The sequence below is a fragment of the Grus americana genome, unplaced genomic scaffold (genome assembly GCF_028858705.1).
Source record: "Grus americana isolate bGruAme1 unplaced genomic scaffold, bGruAme1.mat H_78, whole genome shotgun sequence".
NCBI lineage: Eukaryota > Metazoa > Chordata > Aves > Gruiformes > Gruidae > Grus > Grus americana.
In genome coordinates, this window is record NW_026561402.1 from 29921 (window position 1) to 47906 (window position 17986).

The 17986-nt window shown below is 41.2% G+C and overlaps 1 protein-coding gene across 5 annotated transcripts in view; it reads left to right on the top strand.

Moving 5' to 3' along the window:
• Positions 1 to 13034, top strand: part of LOC129200365 (gap junction beta-7 protein-like) — a 34966-nt gene extending 21932 nt beyond the window's left edge. For 2 of the 5 annotated variants that reach the window (XM_054811704.1, XM_054811703.1), the window contains 2 exons: positions 7077 to 7138; positions 11792 to 13034. In XM_054811704.1, the coding sequence (XP_054667679.1) occupies positions 11815 to 12609 (795 nt within the window). In that variant the 5' untranslated portion in view covers positions 7077 to 7138; positions 11792 to 11814 and the 3' untranslated portion in view covers positions 12610 to 13034. Of the gene's footprint in view, positions 1 to 5444; positions 5476 to 7076; positions 7139 to 11791 lie in introns of those variants that run through there. The other 3 variants (XM_054811702.1, XM_054811706.1, XM_054811705.1) reach the window with 2 other exon arrangements.
• The last annotated feature ends 4952 nt before the right edge of the window (positions 13035 to 17986 follow it).

Genomic DNA, 17986 nt, shown 5'->3' on the forward strand with positions numbered 1-17986 from the left:
GAGTCCAGGGGAGACAAAGCCCATGTGATTGCATCTGCCTGCTCGTGCCTCCCTTTCTGTCTCTACTGACTGGTGCCATTGGGCAGTTTCAGCCATGTTAGAAAGAAGGGTAGAAACTTCAAACTTTGATAAAACCAATACCTGGGGGTTAGGGAGAGACCCAGATTAGTGCTCCCCTAGGTAACAAGCAGGCAGAACTGAGATGTGATGGCTAACATTACAGAGATTTAGCTGCAGCCAGCTGGAGGATTAGTACATATGTAGTTCTGGACTTGCCAACCCCAGCTCACACTTTTCTGCATCTGAAGGATCTGTGAGAGGACTTTGGTGGAGCATCTGGTTATTGTAGCCATGGAGGCAGAGGGGGACAAACATAAATGTAGAGGTATCCAGAACCACTTGCTCCATGTTTTCTGTTGCTGTAATCAAACTGCATTATTTTCTTTTGAAAGATGGCAGAGTAATAGGTTACTGCAGGTTAACTTGTCCCTTCTAAATCCAGATGGAGTATCTAAATTTTTATTTATTTATTTATTTATTGCTGCATGTAAATATGAGGTGAGAAAAATAGCAGGAAAATAAGTTTTGGTGTGAAGAGAGGATCAAGTGGTATGTCTATGTTTTGTGTCAACATTTAATTCACAACACACCATCTGCTAATCTGGTAGCTATTGTTTTGGCAGCATATGCCACACAGCTGATTTTGTTTGGAAACCATTGAGTAGAAAGTCACGTCTGAGTGAAGGTTGCTGCTCTCATTTGTTTTCCTGTTTGTATAATTGAAAGAAGCCAATACAAGGTTTTGGCATGAGCCTTGGCTTTCTGGAAAGTAGCTTGGTTTTCCTGAGGGAAGGGGCAGTTTTTACAGTACCGTAGGAGGTGTTCTGCATCCAGCTCCCCAGTAACTGACACATTGTACATGGGAATGCCAAACATTTACATGACCACACTGAGAAGTGCACTCACTTATCAGCATGTGCACCTTTTCCCAGCAGTTACTGTCATTAACTGATCTCATCTATGCAGATAAACTTCTACCCAAAGTCAGCCAGGGTCATAACAATATTTTCCAGGTCGTGGTAGGGTGGTTTTATGCCAGAACACATTTGCCTGACAATGGTGGCAAGGATTGCTGCTAGCCTGCTGCTAGTTCTCTAGCACTTCCCGTCTTTCTTACAAAGGACAGGTAACTCCCAGGCATCATTGATGGGGTAAGAAGTCATACACAGTACAAAGAATGCCATCGGCTGGAGAGAAAACATTCTCCATGTGAAGAGTTGTAGGATAAGGCTTTCTGTGTAGAAGGAGAAGCAGAGAGGGATGTAGAAATGGGGTTGGGTTTTGATGTGAATGCTGGGACTCAGCATACATTACGCAGGTGCCAACTAACCAGATTAACTCCGCAGTGAAGAAAAGCTGAGGCTGCTTACTGTTTCTTGTTTTCCTTTATGACTGTGGAAAAGTGTCTTATTTTATCTTTAATGTGAATATTATGTTGCCATCATCTGACCCAACAGGATGTTGAAATGCTCAATCCATCAAGGCTTATAAAGTTGTCTGGCATCTTTTTATAGAAGACACTCTGTAAAGGGTAGAATTGTAAACATCTGTGGCATTTCTGAGTCACCCATCCTCTTAATATCCGAGTATCTCCCCGGAAAAGTAACCACGTAAAAACCCCTTCCTTTTCCAAACCTGAGGCTTTTACTGAGATTTATTTTCCTTTTAAATAAATTCCTTTGGGATTCTGCATTCAGTATTGTGCTGTATGCCGTGGCCATTCAGAACATAATAGCAGTTTCTGCTTTTCTTGAGACTCACATCCCCTTATTGTTTGAGCTGCAGAAGAGTCTCTGTAGGGAACAGAGCAGATCTGATGCTGTGTCCCGCAGATGTCGTTAGGATGCAATAGCTGATCTAGTGCTGTCTGGGGAGTAGCAGCGTGCCTCCATGTCTTTGCTGATTCACCTCACAGATCCTGCTTATTTCAAGTACCACACAAGAACAATGTGAAGCTTAACATTGTCTTCAAAATAAAGATAGGATACCTTGAGCTACTGATAAGCTTGTCCCTACTTTAGAGGCACAGTTACAAAGCTGTTGGGGAGCGACAAAAAATTTAGCGCTGGTATGATTTGTAGTGAGAGGGGCAACTTCCAGCACGTGTTTGTTAGGGTTTTCATACGTGAATGTCTAGTGTGTAGTTGCATTCCTGTTTTGCCTGATTTTTACAATGTTTTTATACACTGTGAGCTTCATCATATTTTAATTAGAGTTGACAACTGCAACTTTTTTGTCCTGAACAAGTCTGGGAGAGAAGGGAAAGCAAAAATTAAAAATTACAAGTACTTCCTCCACCTCACAGCTAATGGAGAGGGGAACAATTATTGCATTGTGGCATGTGAAACAGTATTGCCATATTAAGGACATAAATGTAGAAGAAGAAACAAACAGATCTCCAGCTAGACAGAGGTGGCATTGGGAGATTTCAGTGTGGTTGCTCAGCTCGTGTCAGTCTCAAAAGCCCTTATGAGGCTTTTCAGCTGCTATTGCTCGTTTGTATCATTCCCATTGAAAGAAAGCAGAGTTTTCAGACAGCAGCATGCAGTGGTTGGGACCCTACCGCGACAATCCAAAACAGTTTTAAGGCAATATGCATTTTAAAAACAAAAATCTGTTAGAGTGAATCTTCTGTGTTTCATACCATTATGTGTATGTCTTCTATAACACTTGTTAGCCAGCTGTGTCTCTGAGAGACAGACACAAACAAATCACCCAGCCATGCTTTCCAGCAAAGATTAAAGCAATTGTTATTCTTCAAACACTGATCAAGCTTATAAATCTTTTTAACTGAATTCAATACGGAAGGGAAAAGGCACTTTGGTTCTACTTTCATTAATGAGTGGGCAAATTGTTTCCAACTGGGAACAGAATAATATCAAAACCCAAAGCATCCCTTCTGGAAAGAAAAAGCTAGTTTCTACTAAAAAGGAAGAGCAGAGAAACACGTGCAGCACTGAATTTGCTCTCTACAACAATACACAGCCAGATACCTTAGAGCGGGGTTTAGAGACAAACTGGAGCTACTCTAAGAGTGCACCTCCAAAAAAGGAGGGGGCAAGGGGAGACCTGTTTTCACTTGTGGTTGCTGTGGCCTTCCTTGCATGAGGACTCAGAATTGCTCAGCCTTGGAGTACGCCAATTTTGCTCCCTCGCTCAGCTGAAAACTAACATTGCCAGAAAAGAACAAAGAAGAACAAAGTTTATTTTTCAATTGGGTGGGTGGGACAGTTTGATGTAAGCAGGGCAATGCAGTTGGGAAGGCAGTAGAAAGTGGGGGCACAGACCAGGACTAACCTCTGCCTGTAACACCGAGGTGTGAATCAGCTTAAGCTGTGATAAGGTAAAATTCTTCAGCTAGTGCCCTCTCTGATCTAGGCACCCTTCAGATCTCAGGCAGGGAACACAGCCCCTAGGAAGACTCTGGAGGGTAGAAATTTGACCGGTTTAACAGAATGAACTCTGTAGTGAGGGACTCTGACACTCCGTAATCTGGAGCTCTTCAGATTTTCTGCACCTTACAGTTGTCTTTTAATACATAAACACAACCACGTAACCAAATACAGTAGAGAGTGGCAGTGCATAACATTTATATGCTAGATATGATGGGGATACAACTGTGGGTGTCATAAAGATGCTTAAACAGGTTTGACATTTAAGTGATGGGATTGTAACCATGCAGTGCAATTAATAAAAACTGGGCTGTTGGGGCTTTTTTCTTTTCAGTCTCTATAGGACAGTTACAATTGCTCAGATGCCTTTAATGCCATAATAAAGTTTAGATTTAAAGTTTAATTTTAGCTTTCTCAGTATGCAGGTAATTACAATATTCCGACAGTGATTTTGGCCTTTGAATTAGTGATGTGAACTGAACCTTATTCAGCGGGCCATGGCTTTTGTCAGGCATTCGAGCAGCAGTACCAGGAGGAAGGTGCTCGCCTGGCAGGTAGCTCCCTCCAGCAGGCAGCTGGGAGGCTCTATGTTTCCTGCACTTCAGCTCAGAGCTCTGGCACCTTCAGTCACCCTCTGGAGGCATCAGCTTCTCTGGGGACAGTACCAAGGTCCACGTGAGTTAGGCTGTGTGATACCCTCCTCTCTGTAAAACCACTAACATTCATATATAATTCTCAGATAAAAGCCACAGTAAGTTTAAAATAAATGAATTATACTGTGAAGAATTCATTTAACAAGCAAGGAGTTCAAGCTTTCTGCTTTTTTTGTAGCATTACTCAGCAATATAGCCATATCCCAGGTAAAAATGACTGCTGAAGCGCTGATGCTTGATAAGATGCATAAGGCAGGACATAAACACTTATTCAATTGCTTAGTTATTAAATATCAAGTTATGGGCTTGCTGGTGGGGAGTGGCTCAGCTGCCTAGTCCAACGCAGGAATTGATTAGCATGTACAGTAACCAAATTATACCTTAATAACAAAACCCAGGCTTCAGTTACTTACGAAAACCACTGTAATTTAAAATATTAATAGAAAGACCCGTCTGAATATTTGTGTAATGCATTGTTAAATGTAATGCGTGCCTAAAAGAATATTTGTCTCTAGCAGGCAATTTACTTGCCCAAGAAAACCCAAACTACAGATCTGATGTAAAATGTCAAAGAGCAAACAGGGTGGGGGTTAAGCTTCTTAGGTCAGTTATATGATTTCAGAAGTTTACCGTAATTCCATACAGAGGTTTCAAGTTTTTCACATGGACAAAGTTCTGCTGAAAAAAATGTAGAAGCTGTACTATGAAGGGGTGCTGAGACTCAAGAAGTATTTCATGAAGGCCTTTCTTGGTGTTTTGCTATTGCAGTAAAGTTAGTATCAGGGAGCAAGCATAAGTTGGATGAGACGAAAGTTAGGAATGAAGTAGCATCTGAAATGGGGAACCAGCCAGATCCTCCAGGCCATTCCTTTAGAAATGCCATGTGAAAGGCAGGCTTTTTGGACGGAGTCTTCTGCATGTGTTCATGCAAGATTGGCATTGTCAAGGGACTTCTTGGCTTGCAAGTGCACAGGCTACGCATGTTTCACGGAGGGTCACCGATCACTGCCTGCTGCTTTGGACGTGCATGTCTTCAGGTTGTGCTGTCGCTAATGTGAAAGCACAAAGCGTGCAGCATTAGAGCTGATGCTGATGAGCGCTCAAAAGATGCAGATAAAGTTTGCAACTTTAAACAAATGCTGCCATTTCCTCGTATCTTTCTGATGATAGGAGACACATTATGGTTCTGGTTTGAACAGCGTGCCAGGAGAGGTGATCAGGTTTCACTCGTGCAGTTTATATTACCTTAGAGACAAGCAGTTTCAATTTCAAAGGCTTAAAGCAGTGACTCCCTTTCTCAGAAACAAATCACTGATTGTTAATGCCATTCGAAAGCTGGGGTCCGGCTGTAATAATACACTGACACACAGGTAAGTTAGAGTTTCTTGTTATAAAATATAGTTTTACCAAATGATAAGTTGTTTTTCTAATGTTAAATGAGCTTGATAATAGCCTGGTGAAAGTGTCCCACCAGCCAGCATAAACCACAGATATAATCCTGTTTTCATTGCACTATTGCAGTACTTTATAACTGCTAGAGAGTTACAAACTGTAATGCAGCCATTGACCATCACTTGTTCAAGTGGAAATCTTTTGATTTTGTCAATTCTTTTTTTTTTTCGAAGTTGACTAAAGCATTACAAAAGTAGCCTGAATGGAGCAGCAATACTTATTAATGTTGAAGATCATTTGCTGCAGAGAGAATTTTTTATTTACAGTGGGAGAGCATGGGAGAGATGGGTTATCTGTTTGGCATGAAGGCGATGAGAAATGCAGTAGTAGTTGTGTAGGCGAAATATAGACATTATGACTTAAAAAAAAAAAGTCATTTTGGCTACTTCTGAGTTTAATTTTTTTTTTAATTACACAGTTTACCAAAGTAACAAAGAAAACAGTGAACTGTGTCTGCCCTCTTTCAAAACACATTCATTGCTGCGGAGAAGAGACCACAGCAATTAGCAGCTGGCAAAGCATCACACTCAGCAGCTGCTGGGTTATTAAGTGGTGTTTGTGGTTTCCCTAAATACAAAACAAGATGGGATTTTGCCACCACTGGCTATAAAAAAGGCCAAGCATGCCTAAGGTTACGAAGCCTACTGAAGATGTACTTTACAAGTGATATTTTCAGAGAAGTGGATGTTGGGCAGCTAAGGTCCTGAAGCCTGGAGAGGAAGGAGATTTGTCCCAAGCCACTGCAGAAGCTGATGCGAAAGTCAGGTGTAAAAGCCAAACCAACCAGCTCCAGACTAGTGCTAAATGACCAGATGAGTGCTTTTCCATCTAGTCTTTTATTTTCCTTCCTGTAGTCAGTTGGCAAGTAAATACCTAGGCTGATGTTTTTACGTACCACATGTGTATATTAAGCACTATTTAACTCTTTGTGTAATTCTACTTTTAATATTACAGTATCCAGAGGTTTATCTCCTGACGTACCCAAGGGCTTATTTGTTCCTCCAAGAACTTAAAAGTTAATAATAGACACGAAACAGTTAGAATCAGTAAGCTAAGGAAGATGAAAGCAAAGGATGGGGCTATGAGAGGTCATGGCTCTTTTCTTAGCTCTGCCTCTGATGTGCTGAGTGATGCTGGATAAACCACATCACCTCTCTGGACATCTCCTCTTCCACAGCACGTGTTTTCTCTGTCTGAATCGTCAACATTTTGAAGAGAGGGCTCTATTTCTTATTACACGTTAATGACAGCCTGAGAACCATGGACTCTGCTGCACTACCACTGGCAGTGGTCATGGCAGAAATGAACAACGTGGCCAGCATGCAGACCAGGAGGGCTATGTTTGCTCATGGGTTGTCACGCCTTACCTGGCTTGTTTCTGAAGAGCCTTAAAAAGCAATGAGTATCAATATAATGTTAATGTTACAGCTTTACTTATTTGATGATAAGAGACAGGTTGTCTGAACAAGACAAGGTTATTTTTTGTTACCTCTCTGTTTTCTCTTGGCTTTTTCATAAGGACCTGCAAATCACCTTATATTGGTGCTCTCGCCATTGAACAAGAAACGAAGGCATTGCAAGGTTAGTGACTTGTACAAATAGTTTTTCAGCTCCTGTAGCAGATGTGCAACAGTTTGAATAGCTGGTGTATGCACAGCTTTTAGAGTGACTTTGAAGGGTGTTATACTGAATCTTGGTGTTCCCAGGAGGCTTCCTGTTCCCTCTTCTTCTGTAGCAGAGCACTGGCATAGATATACCCTGGTGGGGTGGAGTGTGGGGACTGGTGGAGCTTACATCAATTTAAGAGCAGACTGAACAAACATCTATCAGGAACAGTATATGAACAACGAAGCCTTCTTAGAGCCAGAGAATGAAGCAAACCAGTGTTTCTGAGCCTGTGGACCTTACACCTCTGGTAGTCAGTAAGGAAGCAGTGGGTAGTCTGCGAAATAAACACAAACACTCAGCAACCATAAAATGGATGCACACTTCCTTATATCAGCAAACAAAGAAAATAAAGGGAAAACGCAGTTACTAAATGAACATCTGAAGTTAAGCTTCATTATTTGCTTGGTTGTTTATGGAAACTGTTGTGCCAATGTTTGGGTTTTTTTTCCTTTTTGTCCTAACACTGAGATGATCCTTGGTGTTTAAAAACAAAAAGCACTGTGATGATGTTTTGATTAAATTGTAAAAAAAATGTAGAGGAGGAACTCTCAAGATTGTTACCAACTTGCTTTTTTATGATTCTCTACTTCTGCTCTCTGCTTTATCATCTTTGCCACTATTTATGTTTCTCTTTCTTCCTGTCAAAAAAAAAAAAAAAGAAGGGTAAGTTGTAGGTGCAGCAAAATACTCCCATTAGCAATGTTTATATCAGAAAAAGAAAGTGTTTTTCCATCTCTCAGCCTGTGAGGATAATTCAGCTTACTTATACAGAATTCATAGATCTACCCTTCCCAGGCTAGTGTTCTTTCTGTTATATCTCACCATTCCATCTCCATTTCCCGTAATACTGCACCTTCTTCCTATAATTTGCATGCTTTCCAAGCTGCCTGCCCTCTTTGTGCCCTGAACACTTTGGATGCTTTCCCCACTTCCTCTCTACTTAGTTTGTTCTTGCTTTTTCTTACTTTTTTCCCCCATTTTCCTCTGCACAAAGATACCTTTTCTGCTTTTAAAGTAATTAAATTAGCAAAGCTGATTGAAATCTAGGTGAACTAATTCCCTGAATAACTATGCTTTTCAATGGATGCATAACTCAATGCACATTAGCCAACCTTCTGTAGACCTCACTGAACGGCATAAATGATTATTTGATGAATATATTCAATGAATATATTGAACAATAGTATTATTCAAACACTTTACTCAATAAATTACATTCAGCACACTCAGAAGTTAATGGTGCATTCAGGTTGCTCTGTTTGCTCAGCAGAGCACATGTGCAGGCTTAGGGCGGGTGATCCAAGCCACTGGTATGTCTGAGGGAAGCAGGGCATGTGGAGGGTCTTCTGGTCACTTGTGTCTCTAGTGAACAGGACATGGTGCGTGTGTTGGTGGCAGGGGCTGTCCAAGTCACATCTAGGGAATAAATGATGTATATGAGGAGGAAGAGGAATTACCTGCTCTAGGTTCCTGGCTGGCAGTAGAAGGAGCCCAGGCACTTGTTTTCATGCTCATCCCTGGTACTAGAATTTTTTCCAAGTTGGAGGGGGTGTGTGTGTATGTGTCTGGAGCAGGAGGTTGAAGTAAATCTAACCTCAAATCCCTGCTCTTCACTTCTTGCTCCATTCAACTTTTTCTTGAGCACTTGCAACAAATCTTTTACTGTTTAAGACTCTTTAGTGCCTCCTTTGTAATTTCCAATAGAGGCTAAGTCTTTTTGTGGTCTTTATTTCTACAGTGCCAAATAGATCCCCCTTTGACCCTTTTGTTGCTTTTTTAAACTTTTGAGTCATTTCATTATTAGCCTCAGTGATGGACATATTGCCTTGATGCAAAATGATGACACCTGTATTTTCTACAATCTACTCCATTTCTTTAGCCAGCTTCCCTTCTTGACTCCCTTTGATTCATTCTGCACAAAATGAACCTCCTCCGAAGGCAAAGGTTGATATTGTTCTTTGGCTACAAGAATTTGGATCACATTTTTTCCTCTCTTGTTCTTATGTTAGAGTATAGTTTTTCCAATGTGTCACGCCCTGACACTACTCTTGGCATCTGTTTCCATACGTACTGCCACTTTTAGAAGTGTTACAAAACCTCATAGCACTGTCACCTTTTTCATACTGCTCAATTGTGTGCTTACTTGAAGATTTATCTTTTTTTGTTGTCTGAATCCTCACCTTTCTCTGAATTTCATACAGCCCATATGTTTTTGTCTTCTCTAGTCTCAGCTAACTTAACCTCTCATCAGTCTGCGCCTGTGCTGTTCCACGAAGTCAATTATTTCTTGTTCACCTGTTGAGTAACTCTTTATCTTTGAAGTCCATTTTATTTTTTCCATTCCATATGTTCTTTGCAATGCTTCAGTGAATTAATCTTATTTTCAAAGGATACAAAAGCATCAGTTAGTTAACATCCACAACCTTCTATAACAACAGTGGTGCGTGAAGCAAAACCAACCTTTTTAAAGGCACATTTGCAGCTCCTTTGAATGGAGGATCTATGCCGGTTACAACCCAAACAATACCACGAGACAGGCTCCTTCAGGCTTGTGGCTGAAGATTGCCCTACACAGTCATTTCTCAACATCAAGTGGAAGCTGCAAATGGAAATATATAACCAAAGGTCCGCAGGGTTCTGGCTGCAGAAGCACTGCTGGCCACAAGGCCTGCCCTGCAGTCCTTTAATAAATTTCAGTTTCTCATCAACAGAGCACGTAGATCAGGAACCATCTTTAGTCCTGTGAAATCCCTGCTGCCTCACTGCCAGGCTTCTAGGTACCAGAATATGTTGCTGTCTTTCAAAATAGCTTTGCAGGAATTTCATCCATCTGATCTTTTTGCTGGCTAGAATTTGCCCATTGCTCAGGATCTGCTGGAGACTTTTGTCAAAGCCTTGATCCTCATGTTCTTTGGGCAGGACTTCCTTTTCCCCTTCACATCTTTCTCCTCAATGTGGGATTGGCAAAAGCAGGAATAAAGTTATTCCTTTCTAATCCCTCTTGCTGCTCAGGTGAGGAAGTAGCAGCTCAGCTTTGGGAAAAGAGACCTCAAGGTAAATTTCTCAATCTGTATTTACGTATCTCCATGGCCTGATTTCCACCAGTGCGGGTTCACACTGATTTTTGTGTCTTGCTGGTGACCCAGCACATCTTTAATTTCTGTCCTGACTTGTGCAGCTGGAGGCTCAGAACTGGTGTAGCTTCAGTCATGGATTGATAGGTGACATGCTTTTTACACTAGAAAGGGATGGTGCAATTTTTATGGCCATTAGCAAAAGCCCACACACAGCTGTACTTGTTTTCCATGGCATAACAAAATTCACTCTTCCCTTCTATAGTGCTTATGCACATCTTAAAATCTGAGGTAAGGCTTTCTGACGTTTTCCTTCAAATCTCCTGCAGAGGACAGCTTATCCACAAGCTGCATTCATACATGTCAATATTCACACTCACTCATGTGAACGTTTTGTTTTCTTGCCTGTGCTTTATTACATAGTACTGTCTTCATGCTTTGCTATTCAGCTTCTTTGAGACTGGTGTATTGACTGTGTATTACTTAACCAGAGAGCATTAAAGCCCTAGTGCTGATGTCTTGAAGAGCTGGATTTAAACTTGTGCTTGAGCTCTAAGTGCAGACACGGAGGACAGAAATAGCTCTTTAATCACAAAGTCACCACCCCACCAAATATATTTAAAAGAGTCTAAGCATATGTCTGATAGGCTAGAAGCCAACTGATATTCCCATTATTCTTTTTTCACCTGCAGCATAAAGGAGGAGCTTGGTAATAATCCTTCATGAGAACATCTCTTTTCAACATCCTTCCCAGTATAAATCAGCAATATATTCATTATTTCTGCAGCTGTCCTTCAGCAACTCATGCCAGTCACCAGCTCACCAGCGCTAACAATAGCAGTGTAGGAATACCCAGATAGGCAAATAACCTTATTTTCCAGCAGAAGTCTGGCTGTAGGCATAGGTCACGGTGGGCTGCAGAACCAAGGGACAGCAAAAGAAGTACTGAGCTTTCCATCTGTGTTGAGCTTTGTGATGCTGCGGCCTGATTACTACTCGTACACAAACTTGCCAGCTGATGAACTTGCTCATACACTCAACTTATTAGTACGGTAGTCAACTTATTATGGGACACTTGACTCCTATTCGTAAATTTGAAAGTGAAATCGGATTTGACTGTGATTAGCATTTGCATAACTGACAGCGCTAAGTTGAGCATAGCTCAGTGGTACAGCGCTAGCCTGAACTCGCCAGAGAAAGCTCTAGGAGATCTTTAGGAAGAACAGGCACATTTACTTGCAGAGGACAGTTTAACAGCATGATTAGGTTTCAGACTAATTGACAAAACCTACTTGAACAGCAAATAAATTTTATATAATGGCCGCAGAAGGTGCAAATGATCAGCACTAAGAACAGTTTGTTGTTATCCTTTTAAAATGCTTAATAATTTTAAATTTCTTCAGCTACTGGTTATATTTCACCTTGAATGAACTTCTCATTTCTCTTCACCCAAGAAAAAACATCTCTCTCATATTGTGTTTCTTCAATACAGCATTGCCTTCCTTGAGGAGAAAAATGAGCTGGGAATTCCTATGTGATCTACTGAGTGGAGTGAATAAATATTCAACAAGAATTGGAAGAATTTGGGTAGCAATTGTGTTCATGTTCCGCTTACTGGTTTACATTGTGGCCACAGAAAACATCTGGAAAAATGAACACGATGAATTCGAATGCAATATCAGGCAGCCTGGTTGTGAAAATGTCTGCTTTGACCATTTTTTCCCTGTCTCCCACATCAGACTTTTGGCTTTGCAATTAATCATGGTCTCCACCCCTTCACTCTTCGTTGTTTTTCATGTTGTTTATCAAGAGAACAGAGAGAAACACCATAATCAGAAACTTTATAAAAGTCCAGGAGAGATAGATGGTGGATTGCTATGCACTTACCTTATCAGCCTTATTTTAAAAACGGGATTTGAAATAGTTTTTCTTGTTCTGTTTTATAAATTGTACAATGGATTCAAAGTACCACGCCTTGTGAAATGTGACATAAGACCATGTCCCAACACTGTAGACTGCTATATTTCCAAACCCACAGAGAAGACGATTTTCCTGTATTTTCTGGTGGCATCTTCATGTCTCTGCATTGTATTAAATCTAAGTGAACTGAGTTATCTCATTTTCAAATACTCCATAAAATGTTATCTGAAGAGGTACATCAAGAAACATCAAGGCTCAAAAAGTGATTGCCACAAATCAGAAATCATCGGTCACAACAGATCAGCCGCTGGAGGATGGTTCTACAACAGCTCCTCGTCCTTGTCTTTGAATATACAAGACGAATGTGAAAAAAGCTCCCCATTGACTTGAAAGAAGGTTAGAAACTGCCTTCCCCTTATACAAGCTGTATTTGGTGAATTGCTTTTCCAATCACTGCTTTGCAGAACTGAAAGGATAGTTACATTGGATATATTTTTTCTCTATTAGTTCCCCCTTGATTGACTAGGTAAGTTCAGTCGCATTATGTATGTCATACATAGAATCATCTAGATCTGTTCATCTTGAAACAAGAGGTACAGGAGTCTGAAAATTCCATGAAGTTTTAATATAAACACAGATGCTTACAATAAATCATGATGAAACAATTGCTCAAGCAGTTGTGTTTTGAATATTACACAGAATTGTTTTGGTACAAGCAAAAAGAGGCTTTTTATATGCAGAGTTGGAAGAACCTGGGATTAAGAGGCTGAACAATAAGGGGATGTACAGCATTTGCCAGGTGGGTGGATCCGATAGCCATTGAAATAGCAATTGGAAAGAGCTGGGGTACAGTGGCTGCTGGTGGCTTGAAGTGAGCTGGATGGTCACAAACCCATTCCACTGGACTACTGTAAAACACCTCAAAAAAAGGAAGAAAACTAAGAAGAGGTAGACGGACTTGGTTATTTAGCTATTTGTGGAGTACCTCCTTCTGGAGGTATTTGAGCCTTTTACAGTTTTTAGGGTATTTATCATCAGAACGCATCCCATAAGAAAAGGTACTGACTCAAACTTGTGCAGGCAGCATATACTGGACTTAATTCCTGGTCACCAACACCGAGCAGCTCTTGGGTCATTAGACTTTTCTTCTGCTCTGTGGCTGTGGCATTTAAGGGAAAAGACCATTCCCAACCCCCTAGGATCCGAGTAGAGAGATGTAGACTGCACAGTATGGCGAAACAGTAGCCAGTAGTCCTAGTGTTCAGTAGCCTGGAATCTGATCCCTTTAGTAAGGCTGAAAATTCTGCTGCTACTCCTTCATTAGATTTCCCTGCCATAGAACACGTGAAATCTAAAATATGAAAGGCCTCCAGAAGGAACAAAATAAAGAAAAGAATTACCTATTCCCTCCCCAAATTTCAGAATCTCTCTTCACCACAACACACCTCTGCTCTTTGTTATGTCTGCTGCTTGGGCTAACAGGAAAGGGACAGAAATTAGCCAAAACTTGTCTTCTGTTGAATCTAGATTCGTGAGACAATAGAAATTAGTGCCTAAAAAGACACATTTCAGGGTAGTGGTCTCTTCCCATTGCTGGGATGAAAAGACCTATACCATCAGAACTGAGCCTGATCAAAACACACCCTTTAGAGAAAAACGCTGCCTGCAATAAGTGGAGTTGCCTGAATGTTGAACTGATTTTATTGTTCATGACAGGATAAAGAGGAGGAAACAGTAGCAAAAGCATGTTAATTATTTTTCACTCAAAAAAACCCCAGCTTTGGTTACTAAGTATTACTTTTATGCGTACTGGGGTAGCAGTTACAAAATTAAGAACTAAGGAATAAACTATGTGCTTTTGACACTGATTTTCAAGCTTTTTTTTGCTAAAATAAAGCTGCTTTTATAAAAGGTGAAAATACATTTGCTGCTGCTGAACTTAAAAGCAACAGCCATCCCTCAGATACTAGCTTGCCAGCTTGTGGCCAGTTAAACGTTTTACATGGGTGTGTATATCGAGACAACGCACTTTACATAACTTGAAAGATTTTCTGTTAAAACTCTGCATAGGCAGGACGTGGCTGATGGCAGAAATGCAGTTAGAAACTCATTTGCAGTTACTGGACAACACCCACCAAGGAGCACATGAAGCAAAACTGTCGCCCATCATCCCTCTGTGACTGCTGCAGTTTGAGTAACTGAGAACTAAAACCAAAATTATCTTGGCCCTTTTGTACTCTAATGCATAATTTTTTAAGACAAGGGCAACACTATCAAAATAAAAAAAATGTTTCCAAAATGACTGGGTTTTTTTAATTATTGAGGACAGATCTTCAGACAGCACATGAATGAAAAAGTATTTATTCATTTTTTTTTAAAAGCAAGGTTTATTTGAGAGAAAACGAAGAGAAGCAAACACAGTTTAGCCAACACAGGTTTCTAATTAAATTTATGTATTAGCTGCTCTCTAATAAAAAAAGTATATTAAGTCAGGGCTTGAAGGGTTTTAGAGCATCCCCTAAAGCTCTGTGGCTGGTCAGAGCTTCCCACTTAAACCAAAAATTTTCCTGCAAAACAAGAACTTTAATTCTTTGGAATGTATATTCAAGGTTTTATTTCTAATTCTATCTTCAACAGCCATGAAATGACAATAAATTCCAAAAATCAACAGGTTTCAAGTCTTGGAGGATACTTCAGTTTTGACAAAGCCAGTACCTTACACGAGAAATATTCTGAAAAGTTATTACAGACCAACTCTGTGTAACCCCCAACTCACTCGTAGCAAACTGCCAAGCGGCTTTTACATCATGTGCTGCAAAATTAGTGTGTTTGACAGAGCCACTAACGAAAAGGAAAGGAGCATCACACAAGGCAGCTCTGTCAGATCTTACTTAACCTGAGAGAACAGAAACAAACTCACTTTCTGAACCCTTGCTCTTGGCCAGCATTTGGTCTTTTACTGGCTCCTTCCCTTCCACAGCCCTTTCCCTGCCTTTATACTCCTTTGTGCTCCCATTTGAGTTTCACTCATCCATCCATCCCTGAAGTCGTTTGCTCTTACATTTTTGGTTCAAATGAGTTTGTAGGCTCAGTCCCTAAACTAAAGGTTTAAGGATTTTTTTTTTTGTGTATTCAACTTCCAAGTCACTCAGACAAAAAATTAAAAAGAATTCAAGTGCTATTTTTTCTTTTTTCTTTTTAAAGTGTAAAAGGACAGTCTCCTCAAGCACAGAGCAATTGGTAGGAAGCTGTTCTGAGCCCATTCTGTATGGAGAAATAACATGATCACTCCATGCACATTCATACAAAAATATTTGCCTCGTTCATATTTCAAAACATCTCTGTGAACATTACAAGATTCAAGTCTTACACAGATGCTCATTTTCTTTAAAACCCAAGTAACCTCCTTGCCTTCTGACAGATGAGGTTTGAAAAAAAGTCAAGGAAAAAATATTTCCCTATTTGCTGATAGTTTCTTCCCTCTACTCCCACCTCCAGCCAGGGGGGAGCAGCAGGACATGAGCAGGAGCTCCTCTGGCCAGGGGGGCCTAAACCTCAGGGCATTGTGTCCCTGCTCGTGCAGGTGGGAGCCCCAACCAACCAATTCTTTGGCACAGAAACTAATTGCAAGAATATAGCCAACTGCTTTCCCTCACCTGAACCAATGACTGTTTTCAGTGTTGCTTTTACGAGCATCGTTCCCTCGCTATCCAAGAGCTGTAGACAGGACAGCCCAGCAGAATGCTCTGGGACCAACAGTCCCCCCATCCTGCCAAGAACCACCACACCAAAACATGCGAGGACAAATCCACTACTCACGTACACTGAATCAGGGCTCAGACAATGTCAGATTTCTTTACACAGCTAACCACAAGAGAGGCTGACTGCCTGTTTAGAGATGTCTTTCGACCACACAACAGCCTGTACTCTGCATCCAGACTCCTCGATTTGGTTGCTTCCCCATCGGCAACAACTGCTTTAGTCAGCACATTCCTGATGGTGGTGAGGGGTTTAAAAGCAAGCATCTTTGCTCAAATGCACCACAGTTCGTGGGTGACACATCTGGAAGACAGAGATACAGAGGAGGAAGGAGAGAGGGGGGAAGACAGAGAGGGACCGGGTGGTGGGGCAGGGGCCAACAGCACCAGTGGGTGTCGGGGCACCCCGCCAGCAGAGCCGGGCTCAGCCACCCTGGAGGCCCATCCTGCCCAGCAGCCCCCACGACAGGGGAACGGCTCCGGGCTCCAGAGGAGCTGTCACAGTTCAGGCATGCTGCCACAGCTGCAGCAGGTTTTATACATCACTCAAGGTAAAATATCTAAATGCAAATACCAAATTTATTTCCTTGGGAACTTTTGTAGGTGGCTTTACCAAACCACAGTGCCCTCTGCAGTCCATGACATCTTAAATCAGACCCTGCCTTTGGTTTCCCACTTTAAAATAGTTTTTTAAAAAAAAAAAAAAAAGGAAAAAAATACCAAAGTAGCATACATGTTAGATGGCCTGTCCATACCCACCTGAAAGACAGTCTGCCATGTCGGGTACAGACTATATTGGTACAGCATCCACTTCAATTGGATTAACTGGGATAAGAATGAGACAATATTAAAAATCTCATTCTCAGAAATTCAGACCCAAACCTGAAATTATTTCCTTAATATTTATGACATTGGATTTTTTTCCTTTTTTTTTTTTTAACATAGGATTCTAGCATAGCACTGTGTAGCCAAATAGTTGTATGCTATTCTCAGTCTAAAAACTGCAAATGATGCGGTACCTATCACCAGAAACGTCAACATTGAAACTAAGTCACACAACGCAAAATTCTTCTAAAAATTAACAGTTGTGAGGTCTGTCAACAGCAACTGCAGTGGTTAAGTACATCTGAAAACAAGGTATTTCAGGCGAGCTTTGTGGATCCTCTCCAGAGGAGGTTCTCTGCCCTCTTCTCCCCTGCAGAAGATCCCTTCTAGAATCACCGTGGCTGGCATCAAACAGCAACTCCATCCAGGGAGACTGCGCGGCCTCTGGTAGGTAGAACGTGGCATCATGCGCTTGTCACAATAATCATGATCTCTCCTAGAGTTCAAACGCAAGGATTTGTTTTGGTTTTATCATTCTCAGACCGCACCTTTGATTTACTAACTTATCAGTTTAGTCACTGATAGTGAGAGGACTGATCGGGCTCCGTTCAAATGGAAGCACAGGCTTTCTGAGAAGGTATGCAATTTAGCACCAGACAGCAAACCAAGGGCTATGCCCAAGTAAAAATGCTGTTGCCTTTCTGCTTTTTCATACATATTCCTCACACTCACAAGTCACTTCATTTGGTTGTAGGAATGTGCCCTCTGCATTGGTATTCAAGTAAACTGTCAAAGATTCCAGGTGAATAACTTAAGAGCAATCAAGTGTAGCATTTAATGCAAAGCTTTACATGGCAAGACAAGTTTATAGGAAAAAAAAAAATCAAGCCAATCTCTCCCAAGACAAAGACTATTTTGTATTACTGAAGGTAGGTCACATCCAGTAATGAGAATAATCCAAGACAAATTTTTGGTACCACGCAATCCAGCTGGCTTGTCCCATCCGAGTTAAGCACAATCACGCATGAAAACCGACACTGAAGATTCCTGGGTACCAACAGCTCCCACCAATGCATTCACGCTTTTGGTTAACTCAACAAACTGGATACCTGTCGTTTCGGTTAGCAGCATACAGAGAAATCGCTCCAATCCCGGGCACTACCAGCGGCACCACTTCCGAGGCT